This window comes from Bubalus kerabau, chromosome 7, assembly GCF_029407905.1.
Source record: "Bubalus kerabau isolate K-KA32 ecotype Philippines breed swamp buffalo chromosome 7, PCC_UOA_SB_1v2, whole genome shotgun sequence".
Lineage (NCBI taxonomy): Eukaryota > Metazoa > Chordata > Mammalia > Artiodactyla > Bovidae > Bubalus > Bubalus kerabau.
This window is the reverse complement of record NC_073630.1, coordinates 20,759,207-20,779,548: the sequence shown is the minus strand read 5'-3', so window position 1 is coordinate 20,779,548 and position 20,342 is coordinate 20,759,207. Positions and strand designations below refer to the sequence as shown.

The 20,342-nt window shown below is 38.5% G+C and overlaps 1 protein-coding gene across 1 annotated transcript in view; it reads right to left on the bottom strand.

Annotated features, from left to right (window-relative positions):
* Positions 1-20,342, bottom strand: part of METAP1 (methionyl aminopeptidase 1) — a 52,341-nt gene that overhangs the window by 16,753 nt on the left and 15,246 nt on the right. The window contains exons 2-6 of the mRNA XM_055587767.1: positions 14,129-14,180; positions 8,509-8,621; positions 7,500-7,560; positions 2,018-2,109; positions 1,206-1,289 (exon numbers count right to left, since the gene is read on the bottom strand). Coding sequence (XP_055443742.1) covers positions 1,206-1,289; positions 2,018-2,109; positions 7,500-7,560; positions 8,509-8,621; positions 14,129-14,180 — 402 coding nt within the window. The remainder of the gene's footprint in view (positions 1-1,205; positions 1,290-2,017; positions 2,110-7,499; positions 7,561-8,508; positions 8,622-14,128; positions 14,181-20,342) is intronic.

Here is a 20,342-nt window from a genome sequence, read left to right as displayed (position 1 = left end):
AGCACTTTCTTTATAAAGTATACCTGGACTTCCCTGGTGGTTTAGCAGTTAGGAATCTACCTGCCAATGCAGGGGACATGAGTTCGATCACTGGTCCAGGAGGATCCCACATGCCATGAGACAACTGGACCCATGTGCCACAACTACTGAGCCCACATGCCTAGAGTCTGAGCTCCACAAAAAGAGAAGCCACCACAGCGGGAAGCCCGTGCACTGCAACAGAGTAGCCTCTTGCTTGCCAGAACTAGAGAAGGCCTGTGCTCAGCACCAAAAACCCAGCACAGTCAAAAAAACTAAATAAAAAAAAATTTTTTTTAATATCCCTATACTATATTTCCAGTGGTCATGTATGGATGTGAGAGTTGGACTGTGAAGAAAGCTGAGCGCCGAAGAATTCATGCTTTTGAACTGTGGTGTTGGAGAAGACTCTTGAGAGTCCCTTGGGCTGCAAGGAGATCCAACCAGTCCATTCTAAAGGAGACCAGTCCTGGGTGTTCATTGGAAGGACTGATGCTGAAGCTGAAACTCCAATACTTTGGCCACCTCATGCAGAGTTGACTCATTGGAAAAGACCCTGATGCTGGGAGGGATTGGGGGCAGGAGGAGAAGGGGACAACAGAGGATGAGATGGCTGGATGGCATCGCCGACTCAATGGACACGAATTTGAGTAGACTCTGGGAGTTGGTGATGGACAGGGAGGCCTGGCGTGCTGCAATTCATGGGGTCGCAAAGTCTGACAGGACTGAGCAATTGAACTGAACTGATACTATATTTACTACAAACATGTATCTGGTCTCTTTGTAGCCTTGTTATTGTAAATAGATTAAAAAAGGAAACATTTTTTACCACTAGTTTCAGAAGTTATATTCTTTTTGACTTCAGAATATTTGACACACATGGTAGCATGATTTACTTAAAGCACTAATAAAATTAATCATCTTGTAAAAGCTAAACTAAAATGTTATGAAATGTGACGTTTCAGAAACGAGGTACTTCGGACTTACCTCAGACCCCAATATCAGATACTTACAGATGGGATAATGTCTGTTGAATATTTTTTATATTTGAAACAAAGTGAAAAATTTGCTTTCAAATTAGTTTTTAGCCAAGGGTAGATATTCAGAACTTAGGTTTACTTTATTTATAAGTCTAAGACATCTAACAGTACAAAAAATTTCTCAAAGCATAAAAGTACAATTCTTACTAAGTGTACAGCATGATCTATTTCTTCAGTAGTTACACCTGGTTTAATCATCCCAGCGGCAATGTCCAATACTTCTCTAGCAAGCTGTAAAAGAGAAACACTTCATACATTAGAAAAGAAATGAAGTAGCATTAGAAATCTGTATCCTCTGTACTAACTTAGATTTTATGGGACACTGACAAAATGAATCTCACCTTGAATATAATAATCCTGAATTTTTATAACTATTTACATGTATTTCTAACATATTTTTAATACCCATTAATAAATGTGTTTGTCTGTCTGTGTAAACATATAAATAAAATTGGGCTAGCTAGCAAATAGTTAAATTAGTACACTTGACTGATTTCTATGTGAAAATGTACATCTTAAGTACTCTAAACAATAATCAAGTGATGAAGTTTGAGGCTTCTCACAATTCTACAATGGAGAAGGAAAGGGAGGGAAATAAAAGAATAGATAAATGATTTTCATCAAAGAACCATAGGAAATAACTATTACATAAAGAATGGACGGAGAACAGGGTCCTACTGCAGAGTAGAGGAATATTCAATATCCTGGAATAAACATAATGGTAAAGAATATAAAAAAGAATGTATACATAACTGAATCACTTAGATGTACAGCAGAAATTAATACAACATTGTAAATCAACTATACCTTAATGAAAAATTTTTTTTCCAAAAAAAAAAAAGGCCAGTCACAGTCTTACTGTGTAACATTTGCCACCTTTGTACATGCGCAAATCATTGACTTCATTTGCTGTAACTACTTAAACAAGTCCTATCCTAGGAGGAGGGGAAAACTCTTACCCTACATACGAGCCGCATCCCTTCTATATCTTCAGATGAGAGTAACTTAATTTGAGAAGTACCTTTAAGAGCTTGCTCAGACTCAGACATTCCTGGAAAAGAAAATCACTAAGTAAAACCAAAATGAACAAAAAGATGTAGTATATAAAAGCATAATTACTCCCCAATGATAAAATAATAGTCAAGTCTAATTCACACAATGGTATTTCATTAATATGGGAGGGTCCAGGTCAGGGTTTCTGAAAAAATACTTTCAACATGAAATTTGCTAAACAAACTGAAGGAAGAATTCTAAAGAACAAATTTTCAGATTTATTAGAAATCAGTCAAGATGGCATATTTATTATTTGACAGGCAGTGTGTAATAACATCAATAAATGATTTTTTGAATAGCACCATATAATTAATTTATATCTGTTTTCATGATCATCTACTATGTAGCAAGCATATATCAACAACTGATGAATTAATTACACTCATTTTTTAAAACTGGAACCTAAGTCAGTGTTTTTCAAACTACAACTTATGATCATTTAGTGGCTATTAGAGGGCTATGACTTAACATTTATTTAAAGTAAATAAACTGAATAGAAAATAGACTATATACAGGCTGTTGTGAAATCTTTGGCTGTTAATTTATACACACACATATATACAGATTATGTTATAAAATACAGTTCTCACTCCGGTTCACAATCAAAAAAAGTTTGAAAAATATTGCCCTAAGAATTTTCAGTAATAAAATCAGCTTTATTTATTCATATACTGAGAAGTATTAAAGCTCGTATAATAATAATTTCAAAATCTGACAAAAAGACTATAACCATAAACTACTCTTTATAAATGCTGATATAAAAATCCCAAATAAAATATTATCTAGCAAAATCCAAAAAACACATAGTACACCATGAATTGAGTGAAATTCATATTGGAAAGACAAGTATAATTCAATATTAACTATCAATATAACTCATCATAGTCATAGATTAAAGAATGGAAAATAAATGATCATCTAGAAAGATAGCTCTGATAACACAGCCAGCTACCACCTTTACAGGATAAATACAAATCTCAAGCCAAGAACCAACATCGTGGAATGCCCACTATCAGCACTAGTATTGTTAGCACTGTTCTGACAATACCGCAGATGTATTTAACTAGAGAAAGAAGTAAGACATATAAACTTAGAAAAGGAACAAAATCTTTATTAATTTCAGATACGATTATATATCCCTAGAACAAGGGAATACCTGGAAAATAACTAGAAATAAGAATTCAGCAAGTTGGCAGATTATAATATATAAAAATCAATAACTCTGCCACACACAAAGTGAAAGTGAAAGTTGCTCAGTGGTGGACACTCTTTGCGACCCCATGGACTGTAGAGTCCCTGGAATTCTCCAGGCCACAATACTGGAGTGGGTAGCCGCTCCCTTCTCCAGGGGATCTTCCCAACACAGGGATCAAACCCAGGTATCCCCCACCACAGGCAGATTCTTTACCAGCTGAGCCACAGGGAAGCCCAAGCATACTGGACTGGGTGGCCTATCCCTTCTCCGGGGGATCTTCCCAACCCAGGAATCGAACCAGGGTCTCCTGCATTGCAGGTGGATTCTTTACCAACTGAGCTATGAAAACAACAAATCAAAAAATACAGAAGATACTATATTCACAAGAATAACTTAAAAAGATAAAATTTCCAGGAATAACTTAATGTTAAAAGACCTAATGAAGAAAATGTTAAAATACCACTGAAAGACATACAGGAGACTTAAATAAAATAGAAAAACATACCCTGTTCTTGGACAGGAAGACTCAATATTGTAAAGGTGTCAATTCTTCCAAAGTTAGTCTATAAATTTAATACTATCCCCATAAAAAATGGTAATGGGACATTTTTAGAAACCAGACAAGCTGATCTTAAATTTCACATGGAAAAACAAACATGCAAGAAGAGTCAGGAAAATTCTGAAAAAGAGCGCAACAAGGCCTACCAAATATTAAAACACTCCATGCTGCTGCTGCTGCTAAGTCGCCTCAGTCGTGTCCTACTCTGTGCAACCCCATAGACGGCAGCCCACCAGGCTCCCCCATCCCTGGGATTCTCCAGGCAAGAACACTGGAGCGGGTAAAACACTCAATAGCTATAATAATTAAGAGTTTGGTGATGGCATATGATTAGACAAATGGGTTAATGAAACAGAACAGAATCCAAAAATAGACCCAAAGATATATGAAAATATAATACAGTAATATAGGTTACATTTTAAATCAGTAAGAAAAAGACTGATTGTTAAAAACAGCCAGTGACGTGACAACCAGATATTCTTCTGGGAAAAAATTAAGTTGCAGCCCTACTTCACTCCTAATAATAAATAAGTTTCACATGGGCCCAAAATTTTATCACACACACAAAAAGAGTAAAATCACAGAAATAGTAGAAGAAATCATAGGAAAATATTCTTATTATCTCTGAACCAAAAAGGTCTTTCTAGGTCATAAAGCCATAAACACCTTAAAAGAAAACACTGACAAATTTTGCTACAAAATAATGTTGAAAGTTTGTCATAAATGTAAAGTTATAAACAAAGACAAAAATGTACCTATCTGCTTGGGAGAAAACATTTTATAGTACATCAAGAGATTATTTTCCTCAATATAGAAAGAACGTTTGTAAGTCAGAAGGAAAAAACTAAGTAATCTGAGAGGGGGAAAAAAGGCTAAGGATATGAATAGACAGTTCAAAAAGAAAAATACAAATGATTTTTAAAAGCAAAGAGATGGGGACTTCCCTGCTGGTCCAGTGGCTAAGACTTTGAGTTCCCAATGCAGGGGGCCCAGGTTCAATTCCTGGTCAGAGAACTAGATCCCACATACTGCAACTAAGACCTGGCACAGCCCAATAAATAAATTAAATAAATAATAATAAAAGTAAAGAGATGCTCAACCTTATTCATAACTTAAAAATGCAAATTAAAATAAATGCAAAGTATCATTTTTCATCTTTCAGATCAGCAGAGATCATAAAACCTGATAACATACTAAGCTGAGGAAGATAGAAGAAAATAGACTCTCACATGTTTTTAACTGAAGAATCGCTGAGATTTGTAATTATCTCTCAAAATTTTTTAAATGCACGTATCCTGCGATGTATCTGTTTTACTTTAGACAATTCGCTTATAGAAATACTCTCAACATGCACACACAGATGCACGTGAACAGTGTGCACAAGAACAGTTCCAGTGGTCAAACTGGAAGAAATAAAACCTGGAAATAATCTAGAAATAAAGTGGGGAAAAACCTAGAAATAAATTCATAGGAGTCTGGTTTAATAAATTATAACATGTACACACAGTGGAATACTTCACTCATTAAAAACAAATGGTTTTATGTGAACTTATATGGAATATTTAAAACATAAAATACAGTAACACAAGGTGAAAAGGTGTATATGCTTGTTCGTTTTTTGTATAACTGGATGGAGAGGGTGCTAACACGTGTATGCACAACAAAGACTGCTGAAAGGTTCTCCAAGAAATCATTAACAGTGATTACTTCTGGAGAAACGTACTCACTTTTCCCTTCATAACATTTTATGCTACCAGAATTTACCTTATCTATGTACTTTTTTCTGAATACCAGACCACCTGACCTGCCTGCCTCTTGGGAAACCTATATGCAGGTCAGGAAGCAACAGTTAGAACTGGACATGGAACAACAGACTGGTTCCAAATAGGAAAAGGAGTATGTCAAGGCTGTATATTGTCACCCTGCTTATTTAACTTATATGCAGAGTACATCATGAGAAACACTGGACTGGAAGCACAAGCTGGAATCAAGATTGCCGGGAGAAATACCAATATCCTCAGATATGCAGATGACACCACCCTTATGGCAGAAAGTGAAGAGGAACTAAAAAGCCTCTTGAAGAAAGTGAAAGTGAAGAGTGAAAAAGTTGGCTTAAAGCTCAACATTCAGAAAACGAAGATCATGGCATCCGGTCCCATCACTTCATGGGAAACAGATGGGCAAACAGTGGAAACAGTGTCAGACTTTATTTTTTTGGCCTCCAAAATCACTGCAGATGGTGACTGCAGCCATGAAATTAAAAGACGCTTACTCCTTGGAAGGAAAGTTATAACCAACCTAGATAGCATATTCAAAAGCAGAGACATTACTTTGCCAACAAAGGTCCGGCTAGTCAAGGCTATGGTTTTTCCAGTGGTCATGTATGGATGTGAGAGTTGGACTGTGAAGAAGGCTGAGCGCCGAAGAATCGATGCTTTTGAACTGTGGTGTTGGAGAAGACTCTTGAGAGTCCCTTGGACTCTGCAAGGAGATCCAACCAGTCCATTCTGAAGGAGATCAGCCCTGGAATTTCTCTGGAAGGAATGATGCCAAAGCTGAAACTCCAGTACTTTGGCCACCTCATGAGAAGAGTTGAGTCATTGGAAAAGACTCTGATGCTGGGAGGGATTGGGGGCAGGGGGAGAAGGGGACGACAGAGGATGAGATGGCTGGATGGCATCACTGACTCGATGGACATGAGTCTGGGTAAACTCTGGGAGTTGGTGATGGACAGGGAGGCCTGGTGTGCTGCGATTCATGGGGTTTCAAAGAGTCGGACACAACTGAGCGACTGAACTGAACTGAACTGATGCTGCAAATTGGGCATCCCTGGTGGCTCAGTGTTAAGAATCTGCCTACAATGCAGGAGACTGATGTTTAATCCTTGGGGAGGGAAGATCCCCTGGAGTAGGAAATGGCAACCCATTCCAGTATTCTCACCTGGGGAAGTTTCATGGACAGAGGAGCCTGGTAGGCTCCAGTCCATGGGGCTGCAAGAGATGGACACGACTTCTCGACTAAACCACCACCATGCTGCAAATTACCTATCTTCTCTGTGTCTCACTATAATTAATATAAAATGGAGAAGACAATAGAACCCACCACAGGAGTGTTAAAAAGTATAAAATGGAGTAATACATGTAAAGAAGTTGACACAATGCTTGACACACAGTTATGAAAAAATAAGTATCAATTATAGAATCATCAGCATCACTATTACTATTATTATCATCCCATTACTACTATTTCTATTACTGCTACAGTACAGAATCTTTAGTTAGGCATGCACTCAGGACCTCCACCATCTGCTTTTATGTAAACATATATTATTTAATTAATGCAGAAGAACATGTTAAAATAACTTTTTTTTAAAAGCTAGAATTTTATATAAAACACAAAATACAGTATTATGTTGGATGTAGCCTTTAACAGCTATATAAACAATGTCTTCAGAACTGATTAGATTTTTAGTGTGAGGAAAGAATTTTTAATTCAAATATTCTAGTTTATCTTGGAAAAAAAATATTAGAAATGCAGCAATGAAAATTTTCTACTAAAGAAATACTCTTTTCCTTTGCAGTAGTCATCAAGCTCATAAACTGAAAATATGAAGAAACAGCAGAGCAGAATTTACCTAAAGGGTGATCAGCATAATCTGGTCTTTGAATATAACTTGGCACTGGCCTTGTTGGCATCTGAAAACAACAAAGAGGTTAGCTGGATCCGATTCAAATGTGAAAGTAACTTTCATTATTAAAATCTACTAACAATGCAAATAAAAGTGGGGGGATAAATGCCAAATAAAAAAGTTCATTCATCTCATTTAAATGAAAAAAAAAAAAAAAGTTTTACAGGACATCTTAAATATCACAACACGCCTATTTCGTGAGGACTGAGCTTTACTTTCCTGGTGCTACTGTCATGCCCCTTCCCAGAATATGTAAGTGACAGAGTGCCAGAGCACACTAAAGATCTATGATTACACACAGACAAGGGAGGCACCTGTGTTGTTCCAAACAAATCGGTGAACCAAAGCAATAACAAAATGTTGTCTCGAGATAAATGTACACCGTTATGTTCCTGGTCATTATCTCTGGAAACTACAATTAAAGAGACTTTCTTATATTTTTCCAAATTTTAAAAATGAAAGATGTACTTCTTTAATAAAAAGACAACAGTAAAAAGAATTTAAATATTTCAGAATGACAAATTTCAACTTAAAGCAATTCCGAGGTTAAGACTCTGAAGTCAATCCGCCAAAAACACAGGAAGGAACAAGAGGGGCAGAAAAGTCTTATCTAAATTAAAGTAGAACTATATCACAGTAAAAAAAATTTTAGAAAAGTAGTAATATATACTCCCATTATCCTGACCTAAAAATATCTGTTCTACCTCATTTTTTTTTTTAATTAAGGAAGTCTTGATCCTTAATATAAAATTTCTTCTGCTTCATCCATGACTGGCAATTATCCCTCTAACTTGTAAACAACATACCATGAAAGCTAAAAAGCTAGAATGTAACCTTAATCCTAAGCACATGATTCATAATCGGAATACAAATTATAAGAACCATTTTTAGGAAACTGAAAATTATGAAGACTGGTTTAAAAAAATATTAAATTTTTATTACCTTATCTACTCACCAGTGGATAATGGGGTCTGAGTTTTCCAGTATATCGATAACCTGCCCATGGATCAGTGTTGATATCACCTTCTACAGTCCAGGAAGACACTTCTCGCTTGGCCTTTTCATCTTCTGAGAGATGGACGGATGAATTAGAGAAAGAAATGCCTCAGCACTCAAGCTACTAAGCAGCAGCATACTTTTAACAATCACATACTTGAAAGCCAAGCCAAAGAGCCCAGGCACAAAATCAAGCAAACTTCCACCTTAACCTGAATCCCCAAAATACTATGTTCTTGCTCTATCCACAGCCCTCTGCCTCCTGAAAGATCTAAGTGTCTTGGGAGAAAAAGCCCGAACTAAACATATTATCAGTTTTTACACAATGCTGAATAGGAACAGCACGTGGTCAAACTCCTTTTCTCAAATAAATGCTAAATGCATTCTCTCTACAATGTTAATTTACAGGAAGGCTGTTTTTTGAAATATAAAATGTGAGCCTAGTCAAAACTTCCCAGCTGAGGGCAGACATTATAAATGGGTTCCATGCTTTTACTAAAAGAACAGATTCTAAATAATCCCCAAGCAAATTTAAAGTTTAAAAAAAAAACAAACCAACTTCTCACTTAGCTGATGACAGACTGTCAAGTAAACATTTTTAGTTGCTTTGAAAATTTTATGAGTATCGTCTGTTTTTCAGGAAGGAGGTAACAGAAGGAAGAACTATATTAAATTAAAGTAGAACTATATCACAGTAAAAAAATTTTAGAAAAGTAGTAATATGTAAGGGAGTAATAGAAGGGAGTAGGAAAAGGCAAAGATGAGGGGAGGGAATAATCAATCAAAAGTTACTGAAAATTCATTAGAAACATAAGAACCAAAGACCCCAGGTTAGTTAATATACCCAGGTTAGTTAATAATATATAATGCTGCATTAACTGAAATGCACCTAAAATCTTTTTCACACAGAACATACCCTCAATGGTATCTGAGCACACTGCTCTATCTACAAACTAAAATAGAACTACTAACCTGAGACTTTAAACAGCAGGAATTCAAATCCCTCCCACACCAAGTAACAGCCTATATACTTCTCAATGCATACCAATCTTTTCCTGATTACTGTTATGCTCTCACAGGTTTTAAAAGTCAGGCTTCAAATAATTTTAGGGAAAAAACTCCCCTTTAAGTGATCTATCTAAAATACAAAATGGGAGAATAGATATTTTAAGCCAAAGAGGAATGGTGAAATGAGTGACGCTGGTCAAAAGGTACAAAAATCCAGTCATGTGATAAATAAGTCCTGGGGATATAATGTACAGCATGGTGACTAAAGTTATCAACAACAACAGAGAAAGATAATCTAGTCTCATCTTCTCTTTTTACAGATGGGGGAACGGGGGAATTTTGGTTCACATGGGCAGAGAAATGTGGAAATGCTGCTTACTAGTAGAGTATTCTCTCCACAAAGCACGTGGTCAACTTAGGCGTGAAAGACCCTTGACGTGTAATTGACAAGAATGCAAAAATACAACCAATCCATTCACATTATTTTGGAAGAAAACATAATTATAATAGTACACATGAAGTAAAAGAATAGAAAAGAATAAGAAGAGAAAAGAGAAAGAAAAGCTCTACTACACTACTGAATTTTAGGTATTTTTCTCCCCTATGAAGCTCAAGAAAGCCTCTGTGAATGCTAATGTCAATAGGAAAGCTGTTTTTCATTCCAGGACAAAAATGGACTCTATTCATTGCCACTAGGGTTAAACATTATAGTGACGTGAAAGTGAAGTCGTTCAGTTGTGTCCAACTCTTTGCGACCCCATGGACTGTAGCCCACTAGGCTCCTCCATCCATGGAATTTTCCAGACAAGAGTACTGCAGTGGGTTGCCATTTCTTTCTCCAGAGGATCTTCCTGACCCAGGGATCGAACCCGGGTCTCCTGCACTGCAGACAGACACTGTACCGTCGGAGCCACCAGGGAAGCCCCCAAACATTATAGAAAATAGTTTTAAATGCAGGCCTGATAACCTGCTTTGGCTGTGATAGCACCAAGTGCTTCTGTCTGAATTATGAAACTCAAGAATAATTTTCACCAGAAATACAGCACAGAATAGCAATCAAGATGCAGGCTTTTTGCTTTAACATATTCCAAGGGAGAGTGCAGGGAAAAGGAAGGATGTAAAACCTTTCAAAGCTTCCTACTGATCTGGATTCTGAACTGTCCACAATCAATTTTCAAGAGAATTCAAAGCAGACCTCAAACAAGCATTATAACCCAAAAGCTAGCTAGACAAGAATGACATATGGCAAGTTCTTTTCTAATCTCTAGGTATAATTTACTTAGGGAAAGTCATTCTTCCAAAATAAATTAAACTATTGAAGGATAAATTTGATCTAAGCCCCTAAGTCATAGACACGTAACAGAAATCCAATAAACAGGAAATGGACTGGGGGTTGGTAACAAAACTGCACACTAACTGCTCTTCTCACAAAGACTGTGAAAGCATCGGCCAGCAGAAAAAAACACCTGTAAGCTGTCTCTCAAACATCACCATGCAACAGGGCCAGGTAAGCTGCAGGTGGTGTCGGAGAGAACCCGATTCGTACAAGGTCAGATCTCAAGTACTACACATCACATTCTTCTTTCTCTAAAACACGTGGCCTCCTCCAGTCAGCTTTCACAAAAAACTGCCCGTATCTAAGCTCTGCCTGGGACAGAATTTTCTGACCACAATCCTGACTCAGTTCTCCCGATAAATGGCTGCTGAGCACTTACTAATTACTGCCCATTTAACCCTCACAACAAACCCATGATTTCGGTAGTTTGGAGGTGAGGCTTAGAGTAATCCGTGCTCACAAAGCTTGCTGCAACCAGTTCTGAAATATTACCTAACCTCTTCCCTGTACAATCCAAAACTCAAGCACACTAGCTTGGAAGGGCAGAAGAGTAGAAGAAAAAGTATTATTTAGAGGTGGTTGGTTTGTTCTGGCTGTGCCACATGGCTTGTGGGGATCTTAGTTCCCCAGCCAGGGACTGAACCCCAGCCACGCAGCAAAAGCACTGTGTCCAGCTGGACCACCAGAGAATTCCCATAGAGATGCTCTTTTTTTAAGTGAGTTTTTATACCACATTTTTTGCTATTCAAAAGACACTTGTCAAACACGTCCACCTTTTTACTTTAGGAAAATCGGCGACAAAGAAAGTGTGTTAGTGGTAAGTGATACTAATACAGTATTGAGCTGTGAAGTGCTACAACTTACACAGATCAGACCAAAGGCAAATGCTAATACTACGTAAACTCTGGCAGTAGGTATGCGTAGGAAAAATGCACTCAAGCATCAGCATTACAGGCTTTCCAAGATGTTACAGCCAAGCGGTCTTCTTCCCTAGGACACATGAAAAATAAATGTTGCTCTTTAACTCACACTTGGAACTTTCCTAAGGCCTCATTAACTTCTGCAACCAAGAAAACTCCTCCAAGTCCTAACTATTTCATTAGCAAACTCTAGCAAACATTTTCCAAAGAAATAATACCAATACTACCCAACCTTTTCCAGAAAAAAGAAGGGGAGGAGACATTTCCCATTTTATGAGTCCAGGATTACTCTAATGCCAGATCCAGTCAAAGATATTAAAGCAAATTACAGACCAATATGCCACATGAACATAAATACGAATCAGTCACCTTTAATTAGAGATCAGTACACAGGAACTATTTGCTATGTTATCTCACTATAATTTCTTGGACTAAGGAGCTATCTTTTAAGCCGCTCTGGTTGCTTCCCAGCCCAACCCTAGCTCTTATTTCTTTTTTCCCCTATTCCCTTTCTCAATACTCTCCTTAGCTCTGGAGATCATGTTTCCCCACACCATCCCCTCCTCTAAGACTGTCACCCACTATGGTTATTAGGGTGTGAAAAATATACGACTGGCCACCTGAGGGCTGACTCTACCCACCACCACCCAAAGGGACCAAGAATATTAGGCTCACCCAGTGAACCTAATCCCATCAGATCCAAGAGGGCACAATCTGAAACATGGCATCATACTAAACTCCAGAGATGTACATAAAACACAAGTAGTTTCAGTCCAATACAGTAAAAATTACTTAGGGAACACCAGCTGTTTAACTGTCTTGTAGTATAAGTCATAATAAAATAGTTCTATCTTCAGAAACCCAATACTGAAGAAACAAGCACACTTCATTGAGCTGGCAAACACTTGGAGAAGAGACTCATTTCAAGTTCTTTTAGTAGCATACTCTTTCACCTCAATCCTTCAGTTCCCTATGCTTTACGTTCCTGGGTGCCTGCGTGCACGCTAAGTTGCTCACTCATGTCCGACTCTTTGTGACCCCATGGACTGTAGCCTGCCAGGCTTCTCTGTCCATGGGATTCTTAAGGCAAGAATACTGGAGTGGGTTGCCATGCCTTCCTCCAGAAGTTTCTGGGTAATAAATGTTAATAATTGGCTCAAAGAGCTCTAAAATTACCTAACACATCTGATGCACAGAATTTAAAGTATGAGTAAATAAAATAAAGTGGCATATTTAAACCTATCTCTACCCTTTGAGGTGACAAATCCTGTCATTTATGTTTTTTTAAACTCATTTACTCACAATCACTTTTCCTCATCTCTAACCATATTTCCTCCCACAATAGCCTTAGCACTTCCACTAAATGCAGACTTCACTTTCTATAACCACAGAATGTCTTTTAAATTTTTATTTCCTTTTCCTTCAAATGGTGGTTAAATTGATCTCAATGAGATTTTGAAGGTATATAAATATAAAACAATCTACCAAACTTTACTAAATCAGCAAATTCCTTACAAATATAAAGTAGATGAACTAAAAATACCAAAATCAGTTAAGTTGAAAAAGAAACCTTATACCAAGAACCATGTACCATCTGCCAGTCCTTCATCCATGAGGATGGCAATGCTATAAGAACAAAAAGCCCTTGTCAATTTTCAAGTAATTGTGATGAGTTGTCTTGAGCTAGCCACCCTAAAGGCTTAAATTTATAGGATGAGTCGCCAAAGCAGGAAAGATGACTTTAATCAGTGATAGATCAGTGTGGCTGACAGCAATAGCTAAAAAAGTAGCCAACAGTTTCACTTTGTGGTGTTTCACAAAGGAACTTCAAAAAAGAAAATTAAACATCAGGCTACAGGTAATAACATTAAAATACCAAAAAAACAAAGTGATACAATTCTGAGTTAGACAAAGCAACTGAAATTGACACTACACAAAAACAAAAGCAATCTGATTAAAATGGAGCTCCTGTGCCCCTGCCTGCAACACGCAAATGCCTGAAGTACAGGAGAGAGTGGGCGCCAGACGCCAAGATCAGGACATTCTCTGGTACTGTCAAGCCAATCCAACTATCATAGCAACCATCTCGTGTTTTCATGGTACATACGCAATACAACATTAACAAAGGCATTACTCAGTCACATTTTACGTACAGGATTGAACACCACAAAGCACAAAATTGCCCTAATTCTAGCTTCTGGGATTATATACTGTCAGAACATTCAAATACACACTTACAGAGCTGTAAGAATTCTTGTCTACTGCAAGAAGTCACTTCTATGAAAAACAGTATAGAGATGGTTAACTTTACTTACTTGCTTTCTTATGCAGTAACTTGTGAGTTGCCCAACTTCCTTTAAAACATTCCTAAAAAGAACAAACATGAAAATCAGTGTCACCTTCCTTAACTGGAAACATTTTAGTCATAGTTATATTTCAATTTTATGTTATCAAATGATTTTGAAGTATTTGAAAAGAACCCTGAACCAATGGAACAATCACACACTGCCGCTGCTGCTGAAGTCACTTCAGTCGTGTCCGACTCTGTGAGACCCAGCCCCATAGACAGCAGCCCATCAGGCTCTCCCGTCCCTGGGATTCTCCAGGCAAGAACACTGGAGTGGGTTGCCATTTCCTTCTCCAATGCATGAAAGTGAAAAGTGAAAGTGAAGTTGCTCAGTTGTATCCGACTCTTAGCGACCCCATGGACTACAGCCTACCAGGCTCCTCTGTCCATGGGATTTTCCAAACAAGAATACTGGAGTGGGGTGCCATTGCCTTCTCCGAATCACACACTAGGAGGAAAAAAAATAAGGAAAAATTTGCAGATTCCTCCATGATTTATAGTAGTTTGATTCCCAGTTCATCATCTATCACTACTATGTTAGTATATCCCAACACAGATAACCATTTTTAAAATGAGTATTATGTTCTACAGACAATGCAGTAGTTTTAAATGCTTGTTCAGGGCTATATATAATATCTTATATGTCCAAATATTCAAATACAGTTTGAGACTGGAAACTGAACATCTTTAATGTTTAATGATACCATCTAGGCTGAGTATTCATTTCACTGTATCAATTCCTATAGTGCAATACTTCACTTTTTCAGACCACTGAATCCTTTGAGAATCTTGGGAAAGTAACCATTTTTCTCCACAGGAAAAAATATATCTATGCACATATAATGTACAGAGTGCCCTGCGGGTATAACATGCACTGTATACTGATACTGGAGAAGGAAATGGATGAATGAATGGATGTGTATGCATATGTTTATATGTACACAGGTGCTGGGCATTCAGTAGTAAACAATATAGATCCACTGGAGACAAATATTACATGGCTAATTACACGATTAAATACATAGTTTAATCCTAAGGAAGCCTACGGGCTTCCTTGATGGCGCAGATGGTAAAGAATCTGTCTGTAACACAGGAAACCCAGGTTCGATCCCTGGGTCCGGAAGATCTCCTGGAGGAGGAAATGGCAACCCACTCCAGTATTCTTGTCTGGACATTTCCGTGGACAGAGGAGCCTGGTGGGCTACAGTCCATGGGGTCACAGAGAGTCAGACACAACTGAGCGACTAACACTTTCACTTTCTTAAGTCCTAAGGGCTAAAAAGTAAAATACACAGAAGAGGTAGAACACAAGAACTAAAGACAGAGGCAGGGGTCAGATCACACTGAAGAGTCTGCTCTATTCTAATGATAACGGAAGCCATTAAAGGGTTTTAAACAAAGGAACAACCTGATAACTTGGTTATGCATCCCTGATCTCCATCAACAAAACCAAAATTAAAACTCCTGTTAGTACACAGAATGGTTCTGAAGAATTCCAAAACACTGGCTTTTAATACAGGCAATCCTTGCTATGCGTAGTAGTGTAGAACCATTAAAAACATTGTACAATCTGTAACTGTAAAAAGCAACCTTCAAAATCAACCAGAAAATCGTTTCATGATCTTTAAAACTTTTTGCCAAAACATTAAAAACTCTCTTACTCTAGGTTATAATATATAGGAAACTGAAAAATTTGTTTAGTATACTATAATTTAAAACATTAGATATGTTGAAAATTAGAGTATTTTACTTTTTATTCAAAAACTTATCAGACGTATGGCAGAAACCAACACAATACTGTAAAACATTATCTTTCAATTAAAAATAAATAAGATGTTGAAAAAAAACTGATTAGGACTAATCTAAACCTGTGTGCCTTCTCACTGAATAACTCAGCAGATGGAGTGAGCATCTTTTTCATGCTTGGTATACTTTCTAGGTTTGCAACAGCTTCCAAATTGTATTCTTTGCACTTTCAATACCTCTGAGAGTTCCTTTAATGTAAAGTTCTTATTGATGTTCCTTCCCTGAAGACATTATTGATTCCTTTCATCACAACCATTTTCCTCATTTATAACAACCAGCCTGTTTCTGAGTTCCTCTGACTGCATGTCTAGAGTCTCTAGAATGGTGGGCATTCATTCAGAGTCAACATCCCCATAACCAGCTATTTCTTCTACAATTCCATTTATATTCCACTTAGGTTTCACGTCCAGCAGTAACACCTAGCGTTTCTTTGTTGCATTTTCTTCTTAGCCAATTCCTTCTTTCAAATGATTCATTTTTGTAAAGTGTCATATAAGTTTATCACTGGAGAACAAGAAAGCTAGGCAACTACAGGCTCTGCTGTCTACAAGAGAACCAAGTGACAGATGCCCAGGGACCAATCACTGACAGGCTTTGAAAAAAGTACAGGGGCCGGTCACTCACTAATCAAGATGCAGGGCTGTGATTTCCAAGGTCATCTGAGGAATGAATAGCTAGCGGTAAAGTCTCATGTACTTCACGTCTTTACCCGTGTGGTTGGGAGACTGGTTTTAACTAATCTGTGGTAACTAAATTTATGCATATCAAAATTACAAAATAAGATCTTCCTTTATATAATTGGCAACCTGATACAACCTATTTATAAAGCTTTTCTAAATAGGTTATGTGAACAAATTACTTTTGCCTCACCCAGCATCTTTTTTTACCCTCACAGAAGCTGACGCATATTTCCTTAAATAAAATAACATCTCTATCCCAACTGATTCAATTTAGAGAACACAGAAGTTTACATACCAATTTAAATCAAGAAAGGGAGGGGGAAAGAACAACAGAGAGGAGAGGTAAAAGAAGCATTTAAAATGTTACAAAAAATCCACCGCCTACTTATTACTAAGGATAATACATACTTCATAAAGGGCTTATAAGTAGGAACAACTTAAAACTCACATGATTTTCTAAACTAAGTTTCAGGCAATGGCAAAAATCATGGACTTTGAGGTCAGACCTGTACCTTGGCCTGATCACTTATAAGCTGTACAACATAGAGGAAAAAAATCTTAATATCTCTAAGTCCCACTTTCCTCAACTGTAACGTAGGGAAAACTGTAAAAATGTGTGGTCAATAACAAGTGCTCAATTCTAATTATTATCCATTTTATTATTTTTAAAAGCAATTTAAATTTGAAATTTGAAAAGATGGTACACCTATATACCTTCAATGTGTGCATCAACCCTGCCCTGAATTCTTAGCTGATGAAAACTTACGGCCATTAGGCAGCTAGTGATGACCGTGGGCTTTGTAGCTAATGAGCATCACCGTTCCGGCTTCCCTCATGGCTCAGTCGGTAAAGAAACCGCCCACAGTGCGGGAGACCTGGGTTTGACCCTGGATTGGGAAGATTCCCTGGAGGAGGGCATGGCAACCCACTCCAGTCTTCTTGCCTGGAGAATCCCAGGAGGAGCCTGGCGGGCTACAGTCCATGGGGTCGCAGAGTCAGAAACAACTGAGCGACTAGGTACAGCCCAGCATCACTGTTCAGGGAACCTGCACATCACGGAAGGGGATCCAAGAGTGGGAACAACCTCAAGTTTGAACAGACTTTCCGGCCAAAGCAGCAAAGAACACCAAGAACAACAAACAGCCTGCCAGTTCAAGGGGTGTGAGCACAACCTGTGACTAACCTTCGGCAGAGTTTACGCTATGCAGACGCAAAAGCAAATAGGAAGGCAGGTTTGGTTTGGTTTGGTTTTGTTTTTTTAATTTAAAAAACACTGAGCTTGGGAACTCCCTGGTGGTCCAGTGGTTAGGACTCAGCGCTTTCACCGCCGTGGGTCAGGTTCCATTCCTGGCCAGTCTTAGATCCCACCAGCTAGGCGGCATGGCCACAGAATAGCACTGAGCAGAGACATCAGGAGCCACACTGCAAAGGAGACAAAAGTCAGACTCATGGACTTCGTGGAGCTCCAGAGCCCAAACAGAACGTATGGCACGGCTATCTGAGGAACCACTGAGCTGGCGATGAGTTTACCATCCTCCCCCACCAAAATCACCAGGAGCAACATGGAGGTGAGCACCAGGGCACACACAGAGTGGCCCAGAAGCCTTCCAATTCTGGCTCAAGGAACAGAAAAGGCATCCCCTAGTGCTCAGAGTACAGCCCACCTTCTCTTCTCGTCCCTGTCCTCTCACACCCCAAACCCCAAGTGAACCCATAACATGAGCATGTAGGAGCCAAAGTGCTGAGCAGGAGGTATCTCTTTCATCAGTAAAGCTGCAGTCCAGACAGGATGGGGCCAAACCCCTTTACTTTCTTCTGTCTGTGTCCTCCTGTCATTTGGCCCAGACAAAGGCCACAGTCGTGACATACAGCAAAGGTAGGTACCTACAACCCCAGCTTTCTGGCCAGAGGACCAAAAACGAGAATTCCCAAGGAAGGAGCTCCCTAAAGTGACCCCATCACGTTGTTCATAATACAAACTACTGATGTGTGTGAGAACAGAACTAGCAGAGACCATCGTTCAGGTCTCAGGGACAGATGTGAATGGCGCTGCAAAGGCTTTGAAAACTGCACTGACCCTGGAACCAAAGAAGGCAGGTCAGGACTTGCAGGCTGAACCTAACCAGATGAGTTAGTGGCCAGCTAAAACTCAAAATATCAACATTCTCCACAAGATTTAAATAAGACTCGAGATTTCATAATATGCAAAACTTTCCACAGGATACAATCTAAAATTATCCAGCATATAAAGAACCAAGACAATCTCAATTTATAAGGGAAGTGAGTCAACAGACACCAGTGCTAAGCTGACACCAATGTTGGCATTAACTGACAGAATTTAAAGCAGCTATTATTAAAACGCTCCAACAATCAACCAAAAACACTCTTGTATCAATGGGAAAAAAGAAAATATTCCCAAAGATATACAGAAAAACCAAATGAAAATTATAAAACCAAAAAATACAATAGCTAAAAGTAAAAATTAACTGTATATATTCAGTAGCATGGGCTTCCTTGGTGGCTCAGCTGATGAAGAATCTGCCTACAATGCAGGAGACCTGGGTTCCGTCCCTGGGTTGGGAAGATACCCTGGAGGAGGGAAAGGCTACCCACTCCAGTATTCTTGCCTGAAGAATTCCATGGATAGAGGAGCCTGGCAGGCTACAGCCCAAGGGGTTACCAAGAAAGAGTCAGACCCGACTGACTGACTAGGCACAGCAGCAGCATCCAGTAGCATAAGGGAGATGACAGAGGAAAAATTCGGTGAACTTAAAAGACCAAAGAAACTATCCCATTTGAACACAGAAAAGATTAAAAAAATAATAAAAATAAAAAACAGAGCCTCAGGACCAGTATGACAATAACAAAGAAAATTACTAAGGATAAAGAGGAAAATTACGTAATGATTTTTTTAAAAGATCAAATAACTAAGATGATATAACAGTTTAAATTGTATATATCCACAGAGCTTCAAAATACATAAAGCAGAAGGTAACATAAGTGCAAGATGAAACAAAAATCCACAATACAGTTGAAAACAAAAATCAACCACCACTCTCTCAGTAAAATAGAAGAGAATTTCCTCAGCTTGATAAAGATTATCTACAAAACGTCTACAGGTTACAGCAAGGCCCCTATATACAAACAAGTTCCCTTCCAAGAGCAGGTTTGTGAGTTCAATAGTCAGCGCAAGCACCAAATTAACACAATCAGCCATGCAGTACTGTACTGTAATAGGATTATAATACTTTTCACACAAATAATACATTAAAAAATGTAAAAAAATCATTTCTAATCTTATAGCACAGTGCCTTGAAAAGTACAGTAGTACAGTACAACAGCTGGCACAAGGGGCGGGCACTGAGGAAACGCGCAACAAGAGTTACTGACGAGGAGGCAGCGGCGGCCGGAGACGGCAGAGCGGAAGGGTCGCCAGCAGCAGCACGGAGGGAAGCTGCAATTTCACTCATGCTTGACACGGATGGCACAGGTTCTGGCTCCTTGATGTTTTCAGTTCTATCTACTCTCTTAAAACTTCAATCCAGCGATGTCTAGGCAGTAGCTCTTTTTTTTCCCATCACAGACAATGTGGAGCACTGGACAGCATTCTGCAACCTTCATGTACGGTTCTTCGCTTGGGTCCTATGCCTCAAAAACTAACAGCGCCTCCTCAAATAAAGAAAATCCCCTTGCCAT